General features: G+C 40.0%; 3 protein-coding genes across 3 annotated transcripts; 1 reads left to right on the forward strand and 2 right to left on the reverse strand.

Annotated features, from left to right (window-relative positions):
• Positions 1–2,621: 2,621 nt before the first annotated feature.
• Positions 2,622–3,245, forward strand: LOC139735111 (uncharacterized). Its single transcript, XM_071645885.1, has one exon. The coding sequence runs from the start codon at positions 2,622–2,624 to the stop codon at positions 3,243–3,245; it is 624 nt and encodes a 207-aa protein (XP_071501986.1).
• A 7,041-nt stretch (positions 3,246–10,286) lies between these two features.
• LOC139735119 (uncharacterized) lies at positions 10,287–13,239 on the reverse strand. Its single transcript, XM_071645889.1, has 2 exons — positions 13,224–13,239; positions 10,287–10,975 (listed from the first exon to the last, which is right to left on the reverse strand). The coding sequence occupies exons 1-2, from the start codon at positions 13,237–13,239 to the stop codon at positions 10,287–10,289; spliced, it is 705 nt and encodes a 234-aa protein (XP_071501990.1).
• A 511-nt stretch (positions 13,240–13,750) lies between these two features.
• On the reverse strand, positions 13,751–18,012 carry LOC139735131 (uncharacterized). Its single transcript, XM_071645900.1, has 2 exons — positions 17,981–18,012; positions 13,751–14,456 (listed from the first exon to the last, which is right to left on the reverse strand). The coding sequence occupies exons 1-2, from the start codon at positions 18,010–18,012 to the stop codon at positions 13,751–13,753; spliced, it is 738 nt and encodes a 245-aa protein (XP_071502001.1).
• Between the last annotated feature and the right edge of the window lie 356 nt (positions 18,013–18,368).

Consider the following 18,368-nt stretch of genomic DNA (forward strand, 5'->3'; position numbering starts at 1 on the left):
TTTGATGGTTTAGACAACTGGCAGTTACTATCAAATGTTTCTGAATCATGTGTCGTGCTACACAAAACTCCCCGCCGTGGGACAACATTCTGCCACTCCTTCACAAAATCATATCTCCGCGAAATCTACTGGATATTATCATCCCAATGTTGGCAGCTCTGTCATTGTTGTTGCTCTGGTGATTAACATCCTGTTTTTTGTTCCATTCCTCCCACAGCTAGCACGGCTTGGTAAAGATTAAATGCTTGAATAGACCCTGTACTTCAGAGCCTCTTTTCTCAGTTCACTATTTCCAGAGTGTGTGCTTTCTTTCCAATATTAGGATAGGTTAGGAGAGTCCTTTTGAATTGAGTTATACATCGTTTTAAATCTGCTCTTAACTAAAAATCCATCTCTGGTGACTTTTTGTTGGCTTTGTGATACAGGGTCACATATACTCACAGCTCTGAATCATGATGATAGACTGGTTTGAGTATATCATTTGCTTCCTGCTAACAAGTAGACCTGGTGTCATTAGCACCATTATTCTATCCAAATTACCCAGTGTAGTACACATATCTGCATTGACAAGCCAAAATGTTTCTCCTGATGTATTACAAGTGAAATATGTTGTTTAATGACAAGGTGCTGCTTTTAGTGAGATGTATTTGGCTGTCCATTACTGAATTTCGCTGGACCCGCTTTTTTTAGTACGTTTACAGCAAGATACCAATCAATAACGAGGAAGAATCGACAATGAGCTATTTTCGACATTCTTGTGGTTTCTTCAATACCTCCACAAGTCTTCTTAGGAGATGAAGCATGCATGGTTGCATGAAGTCTTTGATATCAGCACCATCTCATGTCATGCATTTGTGACCATAAAAAATATTTTGCACTCCCAAATAACCTTTTTGTAATGCTTATACATGTCCATGATCATATGAGCTAATGTATTTAAGATTCGGTCGATAAATCCTTTTACATGCGTTCATTAGAAGATTATGAAGACTGACAGAATCATTACATTTCTTCAGGCAGAACCGATACTCAAGTTTTGCTTGTACAGTGTCTGTTGTGATTTTCATCAGAACACATAAGATTGAAGTTTAAACTCACAATACTCAAGATTAATTTCGCATCATGTAGAGAATGCATTGCTTTCATGAGAATGTTCATCATGTCCAACAGATGGGCAACCCTCATGCACTCATAATATAAGCCTCTTGGTAAATATGAATGCCACCGGTATGTGATAGACTTTTGAAATAAAATCATAATATTTATATGGACAAAAATGTACTTGCCTATGTGATTGTATGGCAACAACATGCTACGAATGGAGCAAATAGTGGTGTCAGTGGTGTTGTGTATGTGTGTTTGTGTGTACATGTCAGAGAAAGGAAAAGCTAATGCCAGTTTGTGTGTGTCAGACAGGAAAAGCTAATGTCGGCGTGTGTTTCCATGATGCTTGTGTGGATACATATACACTTGTACATGTACTGTATTAGTTACATTATACACTGTACTACTCCATAACTAAGCAACTGCTACTCTTTTTTTTTCATGTCTGTGTCTAGAATAGCAGCAACACCAACAAAATAAAAGCTGGTATTTGCCCTTCAACCGTAAGCATAACCTATTTATTGAGGTACAAAGGGGTGTATGACAGCATTAACAGAATACAAAATGTGCACTGCAGTCGGTTTCATACAACACCATGTCGGACTTGATCCGTGTGATTTCAAGGGAGGGTAGATGTCCCCGGGTAGATGTATTTATTCAAATATTTAGAACAAACTAACAACAAATTAAAAGTCATGAGATATTACTTCAAACATGACTTATTACAATCATTCTCGCCTTCAGTTAGCCATCGTGAATATAGCACACAATCGTATACAGGTGCTGCACTTCAGAGGCGTCTTTTTGTCATCTTGGACTTGCGTCATTTCGCTGAATTGCGGAGTACATGTATGACTGAAGTATGTGGTGTGTGAATAAGGTATACATGCATATGTTTGCTGTGATGAAAGTAATCAGGAATTCAATATTGCGTGATATGATATAAGCATAGCCAAGCGATCAAAAGTCTCTGTATGTAGGCGTATGACATATGGAAAAGTACTGTACTCCTTAGGTATTACACTGAAATGTTACCTTCTGACACGCCATTTTTGTGCGCTAAAAGAAGCGACACCTGTGCATAATACTGAACAATCCAGCACCAAGATAGCTCAGTTGGTCCTTTCACGAACCCGGATCTGCTCGCCCCTCTATTGTCCGAACCGTTTAAGTGATCTATTGTTCCACGCTGGTCCGCGGGATCGCATCCCTGCCCCTCTCCAAGCGAGTTAATTAGATAACAATAGGATGGCTTCCTTTATTGTGTCAAGTAAGTCTACGCTCATTGGTGCATTAGTTAAACCAATCAGATTGATGGCGCGAAATTGGATTTCACCTTCGAGTTGTGTTTAAATAGCTGAGAGTTTATGGCGATTTCGATCAAACTCATCTAGAACCTCCAACAAGATTGACCTGCTATCATCATTGACATCAGTCTCCGCCATCGAGCCGCACACCGAGAACTCTACACCCAGCTTCTCCCGCTACATCCTCAAGTTCAAACCCAAGTCATCACGATGTCGATTGGAGGCTCAACTGGAAGCTGCGAGTCCGATCGCGAACCACCTGTCGTCTTGGTCCTCGGACACAGCTACATTGGCAGCCTCAACAGCTTTATCGAGAGGGACCCAACCCGAAGCAACCTGGCTCTAGAGAAGTCTTCTGTCCTCGCCTTTCTTCACGACGTCGGATATACCCAGCCTGGTAACGTCTTCTCGGCCTCATCGCAGCTCGATCTCGTCTGGGAGCTGTCGCCCGACGCCGTGGTCATCGATCTCGGCTCTAACGATCTCTGCGAGCTAGGTGCAACCACCGAATCCACAGTCACCGCTCTCCTAGATCTTGCCCTCCGCATAGCTCGCATTCCTGGAGTCCGTCACGTTCTCGTCTGCAGCATCATCCCCCGGCTCTTCGTCCCCAAGTGGAAGGCCGACTTCAACGCAGCCGTACACGACACCAACCGGCTCCTCGCCAAGTTCCTGGAAAACTTACCCAACGTCCACTTCTGGCGGCATCGCTCCTTCGCCCTGAACCACAACAAGCTCTTCACGCAGGATGGAGTTCACTTCAACGAGGCAGGCATGCTGAGGTATTACCGCAGCATCAGAGGCGCCGTGATGAAAGCTTACAAGATGGACTAGGTATCAGAGACTTTAATACCTGCGACTCACATGTGGATGTTTGACGACTGCAGTTTACTTATCATGGGCCGGAACTGTGAACTTTTTATGATATCTATGTGCATTGTACATTTGTAATTGTTATTCTTGTAACAGCATGTCGCTGGATTTCTGTAATAAATTATGCCAAATATCAATTAATTGCACGACATCTTTTTGTCTGTCTTTTTTTTTTTGTCGTTTCAAGAGTGTTTGAAGAGTGTCATGTAGTGGATGTCGAAAGATGTGAAAGAAGGAGAGAGAGCGAAAAGGTTGGAAGGTATGGTACACACACACGCTCACACACACGCGTTCACAACTGAACAGTCTGCATAAATTATACACTTACAACGAACAAGGTATAACAAGATATGACATGCACAGTAATACGTGTTCTTTCAATCTTCTGATATTTTTTGGTAATAGAGAATAGAACCCAGATATATACTTGTATGTGAATTGAGGAAATGCTGTTTTCTATGAACAGAACTGTTACAAATGTCTCGAGGGAGAGATGGAAATGATCAACAACACTCTCATGATTTACGTGACTCGACAGAAATAAAGCCACATCAACATCAGTAGTCATCTCTATAAGAGCTTCTCACCACGTGAGTTTCTCATGCATACAGGAAGTCGCATAAACACATACTGTGTATGTGTATTCCTAACATATAACAGAACACATTTATCAGGGGAGTTTGAGGAAAAGTTCAGTTTGTTTGTTTCTTTGATTTTAACGTTTTGATGCAGCCATCGCTTGATTAGAAGACTACAACACGGCGATATAAAAAAAATGTAGCATTAACATAATTTGTGTGTGCACTTTTCTAGCATATTGAACACTTGGCTTCCCTCTCTCAAAAAGCAGGGGGAACAGTGTTAACCATAACTGAGTAATCATGCCAGTCACAAAAGGAATGTGTGAGGGAATTTTCTAAAGTTTTGTGAAATTCTATACTGTCATTAACCTCTTTTGCTTATGGGGTGAAAAACTGTAAAAAAGTCTTAGTAGAAATATGCGAATATTTAACATAATAATGAACATAATTATGTGCTTATGCAGTGGCGGATCCAGGGAGGACCGCAACCGGCGCACGCCCCCTTTATTTTTTGTTGAAACAAAAGAAATAAAAAGAAAAAATGGGGGAGGGGTGCGTGCGCCCCCCTTTAAATTTCGTAAACGCGCCCCCTCTTTACGGAATTCCTGGATTAACCCCTGTTATGTATGTGCATGTGTGGGTGTTTTTATAAACAATATGCAACTGTGAGTAGTGTGACAGGGAGATCAATGAAAGTGGTACAGAATAAATGAAAGATATAGACATTCTGTACTTACAAACTGAGCCAGTAAAAAAAAAAATGTGATGTTGAGGATTGGAACAAAATAAGATTGGTTGAACTGTTAATATATTGAAAGTGGTTTTCTGGCAGTTGAAATATATCTATATAATAGATAAGTATATTGAGTATTAAGAACTATGAGATGTATTGATATTGATATTGCATCGTTACAATTCATTTACAGCCCTCCTTTGTAATTCTTATCAATTTCTTCAAGACTTAATACTGTGTCCCTGATTCACAGAAGATGCAAAATACACTAAGTACTTGTACTTTCCACATTCTACATGCTCCAGATGTGTTTGATCGAAATCGCCTAAAACTCTCAGGTATTTACATACAACCCAAAGGTGAAATCCAGTTTCCAGAAATCGTTCTGTTCTATAACGCACCAATGAGCGTAGACTGGTTTGAGACAATAAATCAAGCCATCCCATTGTTGCCTAATTAACTCGATCGGAGAGGGGCAAGGATGCGATCCAGCGGACCAGCGTGGAACAATAGATCGGTTAAACGGTTCGGACAATAGAGGGGCGGCAGATCTGGGTTCGTGGAAGACCATGGCATGCAATCGAGAAGAGGACTATCGTAGTGAAGTATTCCATCAAGACTTCACGAATTTTAAAATATTACGAGTTTGTGTTTCATTATTTGGCACAATTTTATTGAATTTCAAGTTTCTACCCATGCCTTGGCGACCATTCGTAAAAACCTAATTGTAGACCACCTGTTTTTGTTTCCCTTTCTTAATTCTTTCTTTCCTCTACCTGTTCCGTCCTTGCATTCGTTCTTGTCATTGTCATACAGTAGTCCTTTCTTTCTGTCTGTTTCGCTTGACGTCACGAATTCAACATTGTCATACATGGAGTCCTTGACGGATCTTGAGATGCCCTCATCTCCGAGAGTAATTCACCAAAATGTATACGCTATGCTTCTCTTGTGAATTCCTATTTTCCATATACAGTTAAAAAATAAAATTGTATTTGCTTACTTGTTTATTCATCGAAATATCTAATGTGCACTTACGAGGAGTGTGACAGAGAGATCAATGAAACTTATAAAGAATAAATGAAAGATTACATACATGCTGTGCCCATAGAAAATGGTGATTGGAACAAAATAGGTTTGGATAAACTGTAAATAATATATCAAAAGTTTAGTAGAACACATCAGTGTTCTACTAAATTGGAGTATTAGGAACTGTGACATAACTGTGGTATAAAGTGGATACAACCCCCTCCCAGTCATTGGACAAAGTGTTTTTACCCACCATGTCCCTCTCAACTTCGGTGTGTAAATGGGGGCTGGCAACTCTAGGTAATGGTAGGTTATAGCAGTGGCAACATCGAAGAGGGTACCATGAATAAATAGTACCTTATTATTATCATCATTGTTTTTTTTTAATATTTCATAAAGAAAGTTAAGTGAGCCGCTTGTTATCATGAAAGTGCAGTTGTACTGTAGTCTGTGTAGTTGTTGCGTGTGTGTGTGAGTATGCTGTGTTATATATATATTCGCATATTTCAATGTATTACTATAATTGTATCCATGTCTTGTTGAAGCTTATTTGATTCAAAATTCCTTAAAATAATCTGTAGTTATATAAGCGATACGTATATTACTTTGTATCACTTTATATGGAAACAAAATCATTTGAATTTGAATTTGAATTTGAAATGTATCTAATGTGCACTTACGAGGAGTGTGACAGAGAGATCAATGAAACTTATAAAGAATAAATGAAAGATTACATACATGCTGTGCCCATAGAAAATGGTGATTGGAACAAAATAGGTTTGGATAAACTGTAAATAATATATCAAAAGTGGTTTGCTGACAGTTGGGATATGCAGTGTATCCAAGTATATTAAATTGGAGTATTAAGAACTGTGACATAACTGTGGTATAAAGTGGATACAACCCCCTCCCAGTCATTGGACAAAGTGTTTTTACCCACCATGTCCCTCTCAACTTCGGTGTGTAAATGGGGGCTGGCAACTCTAGGTAATGGTAGGCTATAGCAGTGGCAACATCGAAGAGGGTACCATGAATAAATAGTACCTTATTGTTATCATCATTGTTTTTTTAATATTTCATAAAGAAAGTTAAGTGAGTCGCTTGTTATCATGAAAGTGCAGTTGTACTGTAGTCTGTGTAGTTGTTGCGTGTGTGTGTGAGTATGCTGTGTTTGTGTACGTGAGCCTTAGTTCCACACACACACACACTCTCTCTTCGATCACATCCTTTGACAAGCACTAACAGATAAATAGACAGATAAAACGTTATTTGTAAGTGGCATAATATACTTTATTACAGAAAGCCAGCAACATGCTGTTACAAAACATAAATCACAAATGTACAATGCACATAGATTAAAAGTCCACAGTTCCAGCCCATGAAAAGTAAACTGCAGTCGTCGAACATCCACATATTATGTGAGTCTGATTTTAGTCCATCTTGTAAGCTTTCATCACGGCGCCTCTGATGGTGCGGAAGTACCTCAGCATGCCTGCCTCGTTGAAGTGAACTCCATCCTGCATGAAGAGCTTGCTGTGGTTCTGGGTGAAGGCGCGAGTGTTTACAATAATGCATTTATGTATTGTTTGCGAGCTTCATGGTATTATGTACACCGAAATTATTTCAATTGAATATTATAGAAAACATGTATATATATATATATATATATATATATATATATATATGTATATATACACGCACACGAACACACACTCACATATATGTATATATATATATATATATACACATATTTGTATATATATATATATATATATACACATATTTGTATATATATATATATTTACTTATTTATTTACTTACGATGGACAGTGACGTGGACCAATTAAAGAATCTTGACTCATATGTCTGAAAACTTGACATGCACCCATTTTACTGGAAAATAAGTGACAACGAAGATTATTGTACGTTTTAAACACATCAGCATGTGTATGTGTGTTTGTGTGTGTGTGTGTGTGTGTGTTGTGGGTACTATTGGTGATGTGATACTCTCGGGATATGTAACGCACCCGTCCGTTTTGCATATCTATAATCAAATAGTATACTATCCAAATGAGTCAATTAGTCAGATCATCGCAATAAAGAAAATATTTTCATATATTTACTATTTTTCTATAATATTTCATATCCACAGATGAAGCCTTGAATGTTTGTGTGTCGCTTGATATTATGCAACCACCGTAGTCTGTGTCGTTGTGTACGCGTGTGTGTGTTTGTTTGTGTGTGTTTTTTGTGTGTGCACCCCGTTCCATACTTTTTTTTTTCTCTCTCTCTTCTTTCACATCTTTCGACACCCACTGCACGGCACTTTTAACTATGAAACGACAGATGAAATACAGACGAAAAGTTGGCGTGCAAATTGATAATGGTGTGGCAAAGCTTATTACAGAAATCCAGCGACATGCTGTTACAGGAGAATCAATTACAAACGTACAAACTCGAAGGTGAAATCCAGTTTCCCGCCATCGTTCTGATTGGTTACACTAATGCACCAACGAGCGTAGAGTGGTTTGACACAATAGGGGGAAGCCATCCCATTGTTATCTAATCAACTCGCTCGGAGAGGAGCGGAGATGCGATCCCGTGGACCAGCGTGGAACAATAGATTGGTTAAACAGTTCGAACAATGACGGGGCAAGCAGATCTGGGTTCGTGGAGGACCATGGCACGCGATCGAGAAGGGGACTATCATAGTGAAGTATTCCATCACGACTTCACGAATTCGCCCAGGCCTCTAGATTGTTGAACTGAAATTTTGCACATTTTCGGAAATCATGCGTAGTACCTCTTTAATTATCAGCTAAAACACGAACAAACACTCACCCCCCCCCCCACACACACACACTCATACGTGCACACATACTCAAATACCACTCGAAAAAAAAACCAAGACATTCAGTGCTCATCTCTAAGAGCTTCTCGCCACATGGGTTTCTCATGAGTATGAAATGATTATATATATAAATTCAACGCAATCATTTCTACTTTTCCTTCATAATGAGTACTTGGCTTTCCTCTATCACAAAGCAGGGGCATGTTATTCAAAAAGTAATCATGTCCGTATAACGAGGAAATATGTGAGGGAATTTCCTGAAGTGCGCAATTCCTTACAAAAAACCCAGAACCAACCTCCTTTGCTTATTGTGTAAAAAAAAACAAAAACAAAAACAAAAACCCCCAAACCAAAACAAACAATCAAAAAAAACAACAACAACAACAACAACTACCACCGGTATCTTGAATGTCGATGACACACTCAGTATCATAGCATGCATACATATAGATATAATTGATAAAGCAACCACGGAACCATTGTTTATTGCAAACAACTTGACACTGACAAAATTCATGACAATTTAAATCTTTACCGTGTATGTAAACGTAGTGCATGAATGTGTGTGTATGTAAAAGTTTTGTATACTGTGGAACAATAGATCACTTTTAAACGGTTCGAACAATAGAGGGGCGAGCAGATCTGGGTTCGTGTAAGACTATGGCACACGATTGAGAAGAGGACTATCATAGTGAAGTATTCCATCAAGACTTCACGAATTTTAAAATATTAAGAGTTTGTGTTTCATTATTTGGCACAATTTTATTGAATTTCAAGTTTCTACCCATGCCTTGGCGACCATTCGTAAAAACCTAATTGTAGACCACTTGTTTTTGTTTCCCATTCTTTCTTTGTTATGCTTATCGTTAGTTTGCTCTCCTGTCTGTTCCGTCCTTGCTTACGTTCTTGTCCTTGTCATAGTTCTTTCTTTCTGTCTGTTTCACCGGACGTCATGAATTCAACATTTTCATACATGGAGTCCTTGGCTTTAAAAAATCAATATCCTTTGCTTAAAATTAAAAACTTCCACCGGTATCTTGAACGTCGATGTCCTACTTAATATCATAACATGCATACATAAATATATATTTAATAAAGCACCCACGAAACCATTAAGCTATGAAGCCTAATTTTCGACTTACTCAACTAATTTGAATGATAATTTGTATGGATACCAATTTATCTTACTCAATTCATCCAATAAAGAAACGTAATATTTTATTATACATCTTGTGGGGGCGCTGTGGTATAAAGTGGATGCAACCCCCTTCCAGTCATTGGACAAAGTGGTTTTACCCACCATGTTCCTCTCAACTTAGGTGTATAAATGGGGGCCTGGCAACTCTAGGTAATGGTAGGCTGTAGCAGTGGCAACACCGAAGAGGCTACCATGGATAAAAATCACCTTATTATTATCATCATTGTTTTTTTTAATATTTCATAAAGAAAGTTAAGTGAGTCGCTTGTTATTAAAATTATGAAAGTGCAGTTGTACTGTAGTCTGTGTAGTTGTTGCGTGTGTGTGTGAGTATGCTGTGTTTGTGTACGTGAGTCTTTGTTCCACACACTCTCTCTCTCTCTTCGATCACATCCTTTGACAAGCACTAACAGATAAATAGACAGATAAAACGTTATTTGTAAGTGGCATAATATACTTTATTACAGAAATCCAGCAACATGCTGTTACAAAACATAAATTACAAATGTATAATGCACATAGATAAAAAGTCCACAGTTCCAGCCCATGAAAAGTAAACTGCAGTCGTCGAGCATCCACATAATGTGAGTCGCACGTAGTAAAATCTCTGATTTTAGTCCATCTTGTAAGCTTTCATCACGGCGCCTCTGATGGTGCGGAAGTACCTCAGCATGCCTGCCTCGTTGAAGTGAACTCCATCCTGCATGAAGAGCTTGCTGTGGTTCTGGGTGAAGGCACGATGACGCCAGAAGTGGACGTTGGGTAAGTTTTCCAGGAACTTGGCGAGGAGTCGGTTGGTGTCGTGCACGGCTGCGTTGAAGTTGGTCTTCCACTTGGGGACGAAGAGCCGCGGGATGATGCCGCATACGATTACGTGACGGACTCCAGGAATGCGAGATACGCGGAGGGCAAGATCTAGGAGAGCGGTGACCGTGGATTCGGTGGTTGCACCTAGTTCGCAGAGATCGTTAGAGCCGAGATCGATGACCACGGCGTCGGGCGACAGCTCCCAGACGAGATCGAGCTGCGATGAGGCTGAGAAGACGTTACCAGGCTGGGTATGTCCCACGTCGTGAAGGAAGGCGAGGACAGAAGACCTCTCTAGAGCCAGGTTGCTTCGGGCTGGGTCCCGCTCGATGAAGCTGTTGAGGCTACCAATGTAGCTGTGACCGAGGACCAAAACGACAGGAGGTTCGCGATCGGACTCGCAGCTGTCAGTTGAGCTTCCAGTCGACATCGTGATGACTTGGGTTTGAACTCGAGGATGTAGCGGGAGAAGCTGGGTGTAGAGTTCTCGATGTGCTGTTCGATGGCGGAGACTGATGTCAATGATGATAGCAGGTCAATCTTGTTGGAGGTTCTAGATGAGTTTGATCGAAATCGCCATAAACTCTCAGCTATTTAAACACAACTCGAAGGTGAAATCCAATTTCGCGCCATCAATCTGATTGGTTTAACTAATGCACCAATGAGCGTAGACTTGTTTGACAAAATAAGGGAAGCCATCCCATTGTTATCTAATTAACTCGCTCGGAGAGGGGCAGGGATGCGATCCCGCGGACCAGCGTGGAACAATAGATCGCTTAAACGGTTCGGACAATAGAGGGGCAGCAGATCTGGGTTCGTGTAAGACTATGGCACGCAATTGAGAAGAGGACTATCATAGTGAAGTATTCCATCAAGACTTCACGAATGTGCTGTTCGATGGCGGAGACTGATGTCAATGATGATAGCAGGTCAATCTTGTTGGAGGTTCTAGATGAGTTTGATCGAAATCGCCATAAACTCTCAGCTATTTAAACACAACTCGAAGGTGAAATCCAATTTCGCGCCATCAATCTGATTGGTTTAACTAATGCACCAATGAGCGTAGACTTGTTTGACAAAATAAGGGAAGCCATCCCATTGTTATCTAATTAACTCGCTCGGAGAGGGGCAGGGATGCGATCCCGCGGACCAGCGTGGAACAATAGATCGCTTAAACGGTTCGGACAATAGAGGGGCAGCAGATCTGGGTTCGTGTAAGACTATGGCACGCAATTGAGAAGAGGACTATCATAGTGAAGTATTCCATCAAGACTTCACGAATTCGCCCAGTCCTTTAGCTTGTTTAACTGAAATATTGCACATTACATTTTTGGAAATCATGCGTAGTACCTCTTAATCATTAGCTAAAAACACGCACAAACACTCACACACACACACACTGTCACGTGCACACCATACTCAAATACCAATAAAAAAACCCAAACAAACAAACAAACAAAACAAAAACAAAACCAAGACCCACAGTGCCCATCTCTAAGAGCTTCGTGCCATTTGGGTTTCCCATTATATATATAAATATTCACGCACACGTACACACACGCACACAAACACACACACACACACATAATATATACATATATATATATTTACTTATCTATTTATTCATTTATTTATTTACGTCGGACAGTGAGTGGGGCATTTACTCATTTGTCTGAAAACTTAACATGCACCCGTTTTACTGGAAAACAAGTGACAACGAAGATTCTTGCTCCTTTTAAACACATTAGTATGTGTATGTGTGTGATGCCGGGGTACTATTGGTGATGTTGTCATACGCTCGGGGATACATTTCACATCACCTATAGTTTATATACTAGTAACGTACCAGTCCGTTTTGCATATCTGTAATCAAATAATATATTGTCCAAATGAGTCAATTAGTCAAATCATCGCAATAAAGAAGCTATTTTTATACATTTAGTATTTTTCACAATATTTAATAGCCACAGATGAAGGCTTGAATGTTTGTGAGTAGCTTGATTTTATGCAATTACCGTATAGTCTGTGTAGTTGTGTATACGTGTGTGTGTTTGTTTGTGTGTGCACCCTCCTTCCATTCTTCTCTCTCTCTCTCTCTCTCTCTCTCTCTCTCTCTCTTCAACACCCACTGCACGGCACTTTTACCGAGGAAACGACAGATGAAATACAGACGAAAGGTTGGCGTGCAAATTGATAATGGTGTGGCATAACTTATTACAGAAATCCAGCTACATGCTGTTACAGGAGTATCAATTACGAACGTACAAACTCGATGGTGAAATCCAGTTTCCCGCATCGTACTGATTGGTTAAACTAATGCACCAATGAGCGTAGAGTGGTTTGAGAAAATAAAGAAAGCCATCCTATTGTTATCCAAGTAACTCGCTCAGAGGAGTGAAGATGCGATCCGGTAGATCAGAGTGGAACAATAGATCGGTTAAACGGTTCGAACAATGAAGAGGCAAGCAGATCTGGTTTCGCATAAGACCATGGCACGCGATCGAGAAGAAGGCTATCATAGTGAAGTACATGTATTCCATCAAGACCTCACGAATTCGCCCAATCCTATACCTTAATTGTTTAAGTGAAATATTGCATATTACATTTTCGGAAATCATGCGTAGTACCTCTTTAATTATCAGCTAAAACACTCACAAACACTCACATGTGCACACATACTCATTACCAATCGAAAAAACAAACAAACAAGACACATGGTGCTCATCACTAAAGAGCTTCTCACCACGTGGGTTTCTCATGAATATAAAATGATTATATTTATAAATTCAACGCAACTATTTCTACTTTTCCTTCATAATGAGTACTAAGCCTTCCTCTATCAGAAAACAGGGGTATGTAACTCATAAATTAATCATGTTCGTAATTCGGAAATATGTGAGGGAATTTCTGAAGTGTTGTGTAATTCCTTTGAAAAAAACAAACCAAACTTTCTTTGCTTTGGTGGAAAAAAATACCACGGGTATCTTGAACGTCGATGTTCTACACCATAATAATTATCATAACATGCATAGTCATATAGATGTAATTAATGAAGCAGCCACGTGCCATTATTTATAGACAGATAAAACGTTATTTGTAAGTGCCATAATATACTTTATTACAGAAATCCAGCAACATGCTGTTACAAAACATAAATTACAAATGTATAATGCACATAGATAAAAAGTCCACAGTTCCAGCCCATGAAAAGTAAACTGCAGTCGTCGAGCATCCACATAATGTGAGTCGCACGTAGTAAAATCTCTGATTTTAGTCCATCTTGTAAGCTTTCATCACGGCGCCTCTGATGGTGCGGAAGTACCTCAGCATGCCTGCCTCGTTGAAGTGAACTCCCTCCTGCATGAAGAGCTTGCTGTGGTTCTGGGTGAAGGCGCGATGCCGCCAGAAGTGGACGTTGGGTAAGTTTTCCAGGAACTTGGCGAGGAGTCGGTTGGTGTCGTGCACGGCTGCGTTGAAGTTGGTCTTCCACTTGGGGACGAAGAGCCGGGGGATGATGCCGCATACGATTACGTGACGGACTCCAGGAATGCGAGCTACGCGAAGGGCAAGATCTAGGAGAGCGGTGACTGTGGATTCGGTGGTTGCACCTAGCTCGCAGAGATCGTTAGAGCCGAGATCGATGACCACGGCGTCGGGCGACAGCTCCCAGACGAGATCGAGCTGCGATGACGCTGAGAAGACGTTACCAGGCTGGGTATGTCCCACGTCGTGAAGGAAGGCGAGGACAGAAGACCTCTCTAGAGCCAGGTTGCTTCGGGCTGGGTCCCGCTCGATGAAGCTGTTGAGGCTACCAATGTAGCTGTGACCGAGGACCAAAACGACAGGAGGTTCGCGATCGGACTCGCAGCTGTCAGTTGAGCTTCCAGTCGACATCGTGATGACTTGGGTTTGAACTCGAGGATGTAGCGGGAGAAGCTGGGTGTAGAGTTCTCGATGTGCTGTTCGATGGCGGAGACTGATGTCAATGATGATAGCAGGTCAATCTTGTTGGAGGTTCTAGATGAGTTTGATCGAAATCGCCATAAACTCTCAGCTATTTAAACACAACTCGAAGGTGAAATCCAATTTCGCGCCATCAATCTGATTGGTTTAACTAATGCACCAATGAGCGTAGACTTGTTTGACAAAATAAGGGAAGCCATCCCATTGTTATCTAATTAACTCGCTCGGAGAGGGGCAGGGATGCGATCCCGCGGACCAGCGTGGAACAATAGATCGCTTAAACGGTTCGGACAATAGAGGGGCAGCAGATCTGGGTTCGTGTAAGACTATGGCACGCAATTGAGAAGAGGACTATCATAGTGAAGTATTCCATCAAGACTTCACGAATTCGCCCAGTCCTTTAGCTTGTTTAACTGAAATATTGCACATTACATTTTTGGAAATCATGCGTAGTACCTCTTAATCATTAGCTAAAAACACGCACAAACACTCACACACACACACACTGTCACGTGCACACCATACTCAAATACCAATAAAAAAACCCAAACAAACAAACAAACAAAACAAAAACAAAACCAAGACCCACAGTGCCCATCTCTAAGAGCTTCGTGCCATTTGGGTTTCCCATTATATATATAAATATTCACGCACACGTACACACACGCACACAAACACACACACACACACATAATATATACATATATATATATTTACTTATCTATTTATTCATTTATTTATTTACGTCGGACAGTGAGTGGGGCATTTACTCATTTGTCTGAAAACTTAACATGCACCCGTTTTACTGGAAAACAAGTGACAACGAAGATTCTTGCTCCTTTTAAACACATTAGTATGTGTATGTGTGTGATGCCGGGGTACTATTGGTGATGTTGTCATACGCTCGGGGATACATTTCACATCACCTATAGTTTATATACTAGTAACGTACCAGTCCGTTTTGCATATCTGTAATCAAATAATATATTGTCCAAATGAGTCAATTAGTCAAATCATCGCAATAAAGAAGCTATTTTTATACATTTAGTATTTTTCACAATATTTAATAGCCACAGATGAAGGCTTGAATGTTTGTGAGTAGCTTGATTTTATGCAATTACCGTATAGTCTGTGTAGTTGTGTATACGTGTGTGTGTTTGTTTGTGTGTGCACCCTCCTTCCATTCTTCTCTCTCTCTCTCTCTCTCTCTCTCTCTCTTCAACACCCACTGCACGGCACTTTTACCGAGGAAACGACAGATGAAATACAGACGAAAGGTTGGCGTGCAAATTGATAATGGTGTGGCATAACTTATTACAGAAATCCAGCTACATGCTGTTACAGGAGTATCAATTACGAACGTACAAACTCGATGGTGAAATCCAGTTTCCCGCATCGTACTGATTGGTTAAACTAATGCACCAATGAGCGTAGAGTGGTTTGAGAAAATAAAGAAAGCCATCCTATTGTTATCCAAGTAACTCGCTCAGAGGAGTGAAGATGCGATCCGGTAGATCAGAGTGGAACAATAGATCGGTTAAACGGTTCGAACAATGAAGAGGCAAGCAGATCTGGTTTCGCATAAGACCATGGCACGCGATCGAGAAGAAGGCTATCATAGTGAAGTACATGTATTCCATCAAGACCTCACGAATTCGCCCAATCCTATACCTTAATTGTTTAAGTGAAATATTGCATATTACATTTTCGGAAATCATGCGTAGTACCTCTTTAATTATCAGCTAAAACACTCACAAACACTCACATGTGCACACATACTCATTACCAATCGAAAAAACAAACAAACAAGACACATGGTGCTCATCACTAAAGAGCTTCTCACCACGTGGGTTTCTCATGAATATAAAATGATTATATTTATAAATTCAACGCAACTATTTCTACTTTTCCTTCATAATGAGTACTAAGCCTTCCTCTATCAGAAAGCAGGGGTATGTAACTCATAAATTAATCATGTTCGTAATTCGGAAATATGTGAGGGAATTTCTGAAGTGTTGTGTAATTCCTTTGAAAAAAACAAACCAAACTTTCTTTGCTTTGGTGGAAAAAAATACCACGGGTATCTTGAACGTCGATGTTCTACACCATAATAATTATCATAACATGCATAGTCATATAGATGTAATTAATGAAGCAGCCACGTGCCATTATTTATTGCAAACAATGTTACACTGACGAAATTCATAACAATCTAAAATCTTTACTGTGTACAGTATGTAAATGTGGTGCATGAATGTGTGTGTGTATGTAAAAGCCTTTGTATGAATATGTGACTATTACATATTATGTTTGCGCGTATGTACGTGAATGTATGTGTTTTTATAATGTGCAACTGTTAGAAGTGTGGCAGAGTAATCCATGAAATTAATAGAGAACAAACGAAAGATTACATGCTTACAAACTGTGCCTGTAGGAGAAATATGGTGATGTTGGGGATTGGAACTAAATAATATTGGATGACCTTTAAAGACATTAACAGTGGTTTGCCGGTGGTGAAATAAATGAATAATAGATAAACATACTACATTTGAGTATCAATAACTAATGGATTTATTGATATTGTTACAATTCGTTTATAGTGCTCTTTTGTGTGGCTCCTTAAGTTCCGCACGGCTAAATTCACAAAGTTTTCAACTTCGAATGTTTGCAATAATGCATTTATGTATTGTTTGCGAGCTTCATGGTATTATGTACATCGAAATTATTTTAATTGAATATTCACACTATATATGAAAACATATATATATATATATATATATATATATATATATACATACATATATACACGCACATGAACACGCACACGAACACACACACACATATATATATACATATTTGTATATATATATATATATATATTTACTTATTTATTTACGATGGACAGTGACGTGGACCAATTAAAGAATCTTGACTCATAATATGTCTGAAAACTTCACATGCACCCGTTTTCCTGGAAAATAAGTGACAACGAAGATTATTGTACCTTTTAAACACATTAGCATGTGTATGTGTGTGTGTGTGTGTGTGTGTGTGTGTGTGTGTATGTGTTGTGGGTACCATTGGTGATGTGATACGCTCGGGATATATAACGCACCCGTCCGTTTTGCATATCTATAATCAAATATTATACTATCCAAATGAGTCAATTAGTCAAATCATCCCAATAAAGAAAATATTTTCATATATTTACTATTTTTCTATAATATTTCATATCCACAGATGAAGTCTTGAATGTTTGTGTGTCGCTTGATATTATGCAACCACCGTAGTCTGTGTCGTTGTGTACGCGTGTGTGTGTTTGTTTGTGTTTGTTCGTGTGTTTACCCTCCTTCCATACTTTTTTTTTCTCTCTCTCTTCTTTCACATCTTTCGACTCCCAATGCACGGCACTTTTAACGAGGAAACGACAGATGAAATACAGACGAAAAGTTGGCGTGCAAATTGATAATGGTGTGGCAAAGCTTATTACAGAAATCCAGCGACATGCTGTTACAGGAGAATCAGTTACGAACGTACAAACTCGAAGGTGAAAGCCAGTTTCCCGCCATCGTTCTGATTGGTTTATCTAACGGACCAATGAGCGTAGACTGGTTTGACACAATAGGGGAAGACATCCCATTGTTATCTAATTAACTCGCTCGGAGAGGAGCGAAGATGTGATCCCGTGGATCAGCGTGGAACAACAGATCGCTTAAACTGCTTAGACTGGTTTGAGACAATAAAGCAAGCCATCCCATTGTTGCCTAATTAACTCGATCGGAGAGGGGCAGGGATGCGATCCCGCGGACCAGCGTGGAACAATAGATCGCTTAAACGGTTCGGACAATAGAGGGGCAGCAGATCTGGGTTCGTGGAGGACCATGGCACGCGATCGAGAAGAGAAACGAAGTATTCCATCAAGACT

The sequence above is a fragment of the Diadema antillarum genome, unplaced genomic scaffold (genome assembly GCF_040938485.1).
Source record: "Diadema antillarum isolate AM-2024a unplaced genomic scaffold, OU_Dant_1.0 scf00000027, whole genome shotgun sequence".
Classification (NCBI taxonomy): Eukaryota; Metazoa; Echinodermata; class Echinoidea; order Diadematoida; family Diadematidae; genus Diadema; species Diadema antillarum.